Source organism: Gekko japonicus, unplaced genomic scaffold, assembly GCF_001447785.1.
Source record: "Gekko japonicus isolate JY-2015 unplaced genomic scaffold, Gekko_japonicus_V1.1 scaffold573, whole genome shotgun sequence".
NCBI lineage: Eukaryota > Metazoa > Chordata > Lepidosauria > Squamata > Gekkonidae > Gekko > Gekko japonicus.
The window spans coordinates 175,133-180,702 of record NW_015176469.1 but is presented as its reverse complement, the minus strand read 5'-3'; the positions used below and the strand labels follow the sequence as shown (position 1 = coordinate 180,702).

Sequence of the window (5,570 nt, the reverse complement as noted above, 5' to 3'; positions counted from 1 at the left end):
ACTTTAATGTAGGCTTAATCCCACTAAATTAACAAGGCTAACATCTGAGTCCTACAAATATTTACTGCCTGATCCTAACCATATTTATTTGATTCCATTGAGAACAAGTACATTTGTTTGAACAGGAAAGAATGGCAACGGATTAGTTGACAGCCTAATTACATTGATGGTCTTAGTTTTACACAGATTTAGGTAACTGTAAAAAATGTATAGTCCAGGTCTATGTATATTTGTTCGAATTAAATCATACAGAGCTCAAAAGGATTTGCTTCCAGGACCTGCAATTCTATGTATACCTGGCAGCAAGCCCTGCTATACAGTGAGATTTAGTTCTAAGTAAGTATGCATAAAATCAGGCTCCATGGTTGTAATCCTAACTGTAGGGAGCAACCCTAAATATAGCTACACAGAAGGAAGTCCCATTTTATTCAGTAAGGCTTACTTCCGGGACAGTGTTCGTAGAATTGCAGCCAATGTTACTTGGGAATAAATTTCATTGCAATTAGTGGAATATGAGAGTGTTAGGTGATAATAGATCTTTTTGGCTTATCTTCCAAAGAGTGAAGTTTAAAATTGCAGCTTTACACCCACTGTATTAATTTTGAACTGTTAAAAAAATGAAGCCTTACACCTCAATTCCAAACACAAGTATTATTCACTTCAATGGGACATATTTCCATGTATTCATGGTAAGAACCACAGAAGTATGAAATCTTCAAAACAGTGAGGTCCTACTGAATACTTATGTGTTTACTAAAGTGACCTCTCACATGGCATTTTTGCTTAACTACAAATACTCCCTTCTTTTAGGACTGCTCCTGACCCTACTAATGTGTGCAATTTTACACACATCAAAATCAATGGGATCACCCTGCTGACATCAATGGGGGTTAAGATCATTCCCAATGATATCCTTTTTGTCCTACATGAAATGCAGGTTAGGGCCGTTATCACAAAAAATCCATAGAAATATTATGTTGGATTTGGGTAGATTTTAGATGAGTTACTATATTCTCCCAGATAACATGACTTTCTAGCCATTTGTAGAAGAACCCCGTTTCAATGGGCTTTTCGTAACATGTTCTACTTTTTAAATAACCAAGAGTCAAAAAAATAATTTTAGGTCAGATTGAAAGAATCGTATGAAAACTTTAATGCTTAATTATCAAAATAGAATTTTATGATAGCATACAGAACTATGATCATTTCTCCCCATTTGATAGACAAATTATCATAAGAATAATAATGCACTGCAGTACAATTTGCTTACATTTTGCATTGTAAAGCTCTGAGATTCTCAATTTAAATTTTTTCAAGAGAAATAGAACTGTTCTATATAGAAGCAAGTTATTTTTCTAGAACAGTTACAATACCTTATGTTAAGAACAAGATCTCAAAAATACTTGATTAAGTAATTATACAATATGCTACCACTTTCTGGTTTCTAGGTCATTATATTCTTATACTTTAAATATTTCATTGTACTTAACAATTGTTATCACATGTTTTGCTTTTTCAGGGACCATGTGTTGCTATTGTTTTATTTCAAAAACAAAGAATGAGTAATTCTGTCAATTCTTACCAGTAATGAAGGAGTGTTGATATCTATATGTTCAAAGACTGTAAATTCCTTCTTTAATTTTACTGGTAGAAGCCAAGGCCTGTGCAATTCTGCTTTCACCCAATAACGCACACTGCCATGTCTCCCTTCAAATGAGGTAGCAAGTGGTCTGTGCAGGACACAAATGTCAAAACTGAATAAGCCTTTTGTCTCCTTTTCATTTAACGTAAATATACACTCAGTCTGGATAATAATATTGTACTGTACTGTTAATGCATCATAATATATAATCAAGCGTAATTTGTTTGCAGGATTTTTATGTTCAATTAGTTTGGGAGAAATATCTCTGTAGTTGAAAACGATTCACTCAGCAGATCTACAGAATATGACCATATTTGTTCTGGATTTGCACTGTAATATGCTACAAGGATACAGTAACCCAACTCATAGCCCAGTCAAGCTGAAATGCTTGATTTACACCATTTAGTTCCACTGAGAGGTCTGGTCACTAAACAGGCTAAAATCCAAACCATCCAGCTTGATTAGGTCAGAGATCAGGCCAAGAGATCCATTCATATTAGAAGAGGTCACTTTTAAAATCCGGAAATAGGCAACAAGCAAAGTATTAGAACAACATGAGGCCAACAAAGTACTTTAACATAGCTGACCTCCAGAAGGGCCCAATTTCTATATATGGACATATTGATGTCAGCAAGACTATTCCTTTGTAGAGGTTTTTCAAGGTCAGAGCCAACACCTATAAGAAATGCTCCTCCTTCAGTTCCTCTAGTGTCTGACTTTTTAAAAACAGTAATAGGTTAAAGACATGAACAAGAGTTTAGGCATACAAAATTCTTTCATCTAACCCTTTTATTCTCACGGGCATTTCAAAATAAAGCTGCCATTCAGTACCATTAGACAAAAAACAGCAGCTTTTCTATACCACAGACTTTCAATGAAATTAAACAATTCTGTTTAAGCCAGAAAGATGTCTTCTACAATCCTTGGCATTATGAATGCACCTAGAAGACCAGAATTAAAATGATAAAGCCTTACTGATTGCCTATGTTATCAGCTGTCATAATTGTGCCTCTAAGAAACATAGTCATTTAAAAAAAAAACTATAAACATTTCAGCGGATGGTATTGATACTTGATCATTAATCCCATCCCCTTTCTAGAACATATGACAATGAAGAGAACCAGTTTTTTCTTATCTTGGTTTGACTGTTACATTTCTATAAATTGCTCTGTAAAATCCACTTTAGTTTCAGGCATTCCCTCTAGATTATTTTCCAAACTAACAGCAGTTTAGCTGCATATCAATCATACTGCCTCTTTGGGAAGCAATCGTACAGGAAGCTGAGCTCTTGTGAAGTTCACCAAAACCGCAGACACTCAGAATAAGGCTGTGCCTGTGCTTTAAATATGTGACAGCACTCACACTGTATTGCAGCAAGGTACCTCAGCCATTATGACTACTCCGTTTATTTAAAATTGCCTTCTTTCCCAATTCTGTCTTCCTTGGTCACCTCTATTCACATTCTACCTCTCCTGATTCTCTCTCTCTCTTTCTGTTTAGTCCATAATATTTAAATGCCCTCTGTATATATAATCAGTTCCAGTTCTGTGTCTCTTTCTTCTAGTATTTGAGTTAATAATCCTCAAGCATGTTTTCACATCTGCTCCACATTTTATTTCCTATTTTTGGAATGCATCTGTATTATGACTTTTATAAGTGTGAAGGTTGCCTTCACCTTCCACTGACCTAATACAGCTCTTTTTCTTCCATCCATCTGCCTAATTCCAGCCTCCTTCTTTGTCAGATTTTATATATAATCACTGTCTTAACAAATGTTGAGCCATTGCCATTTGCTTTTTCTTTAGTACTCGTTCCATCCCATTTTTGTTCTGATTTATGCCTTCCTGGCAGATATGTTTCAACCTGTTCAACTTGAAGCATCAGCTACATAGCTCTGTGCAACCTCCATTCAGCAGCAAGCCATGCTGGCAGCTCTAAAAGGACTAATGATCAATTCATCCCATTTGTAAGGAGCAAAATAGGTCACAGGACTGATCAAATGAAATATTCTATTGGGGCAACAGGTCTTCAAAGGGCATGATTGACAGGAGGGCAACTGTTGGCCCCAATGTTACATAAATTGAATAAAAGCAAACCTCTTTTTAATCGTTTCTTAGGGAAGATGCCCCCTGTAGCATGTTCTAGTGCAATCTCTGTGACCATTGAAAAGGGTTTTTTCTCTCCTTGCCCTCATATCTTCATGTATGAACTTTCTATCCACGGATTTGCTGTCAGTATGCTCTGTCGCACAGCACCAAGAGTATACTCACGTCTGTGGAAGCTCAAAGCTGAATGCATATTCATGCCGTCCTGAATGAATGATGTGGAGACCTTCTTCGGAATTGTCATCATCTAGGAGGGAAAAACCCAATATGCTATTCCACCTGTGAATATTATACACATATCATCATATTTTTACACAGCAAAAGGGACTAACACAGGATTAATAAAGGGGCGGTCAAACTGCATACCACACCCTCATTTGTGTTGTTCCAGTGACCTTAATGCTTTTTATCCCTGTAATTTAATCCCCAGGAATTTTAACTAGTCTCCGTAATCGTTCTTTCTAGATTTCTAAATTCAGGGTTTAGTATTCATCCCAGTCAACCTTGTCTCTGTCCTTCATCCTTTTCCTCCCCTGTTGTCATCCCTCCACTGTCTAAATTTAGGTTACATGGTAAAGGACAAGGCTCTATTATTTGGGGGGATCTTTTAACTGTTGTTCCCAATAGGCTTTCTATACTTGATTTATTTTAAACAATCTCATATTCTTTATTTAGCTGCAGTGCTGTAAAATCACACCACAGCACTTTATTTGACATATACACCACTGAAACCAATGCAGTTTATTTAGGATGAGGATTTTTTGATTCAATATAAAACTTCCTTATGCTGTGAAGGGCATTTCAAAATTATCAATTAAGATGGGGCAAATTGCTGAGTTCTATACAACTGGCAATATCCTCAAAGAAGACAATTCCAGAGCTAAGCAACATATTCTAAAGACTGTAGTAAAGAGTACACGAATTCGAACATACACATTAGTGATGCACTTAAATATGGTGTGCCCTTGCATTTAAACAAGCAGAAGGGGCCAAATCAGAGCAGAAATAAAACCTCAACTATTTTATATTACAAGAGAGGGCTTGTATGCTCACCCCATGAAAAAAAAAATAGATGAAAACCTTCCCCCCAATCTACCCCTTGATTGTGTGGTATATTTCTGGGTGCCAGTATGTGTGCAACCCCCGGCATCACTACCAAGTCTTTTTCATAAAGTCTTTTAAAAAGAAAAAAAAAATCGAACACGTATATGTTTAGGGGTTGTTGGGAGGGAGGGAGGGAGAAGGGAAGAGTGGGATTTTATTCTGTTTTATTTTTAAAATCTTTTTTTTTTCCTCCGCGCCTCGTTCTCCTTCCCTTTCTTTCTGCCAGCTCAGCAGTTTCCCCTCAGCCCCAGCAATAGGAGCAGCAGCAGCAGCAGCCAAGCTGTGGTAAACAAGTGCTGAGGTGTCAATCACAGACTAGACTCGAGCAGGAGAGGACCGGCCTAAACCGGCGCGAGCAGATCCCCAGCCAGCCGCTCATATGCATACAGTATACATCGCACGCCCCAGCCAGCGTATTTGCTCAGCGGCTCAACTGAACTTGCTGGTCGTGGGCGTTATAGGGGGAGGAGAGGAGCGCTCCTTTGCCTTCGGCTTCCGGTCTCCCGGGCGGCAGGCAGCCTTCAGCCATCGCTCCTTTTTGCCTGTCCAGGCGACATGCAGCCAAGGGCACTGTCCTTTTATCACACTTCACTAAAATACGGGGGTGGGGAGGGGAGCAGTAAATACTCGGTGGGAATGGAGTAAGCGCCTTGCCTGCAAACCTACACCCAGTGCATAGGCTTCCGAGAGCCACGAACGTCCAGCCACTGCCGGACCCG

At 38.4% G+C, this 5,570-nt stretch overlaps 1 protein-coding gene across 1 annotated transcript in view; it reads right to left on the bottom strand.

The window, feature by feature from the left end:
* The window catches only part of ARRDC3 (arrestin domain containing 3), a 16,838-nt gene that overhangs the window by 7,808 nt on the left and 3,460 nt on the right, over positions 1 to 5,570 (bottom strand). The window contains exons 2-3 of the mRNA XM_015427132.1: positions 3,913 to 3,994; positions 1,583 to 1,730 (exon numbers count right to left, since the gene is read on the bottom strand). Of these exons, the coding sequence (XP_015282618.1) occupies positions 1,583 to 1,730; positions 3,913 to 3,994 (230 nt within the window). The remainder of the gene's footprint in view (positions 1 to 1,582; positions 1,731 to 3,912; positions 3,995 to 5,570) is intronic.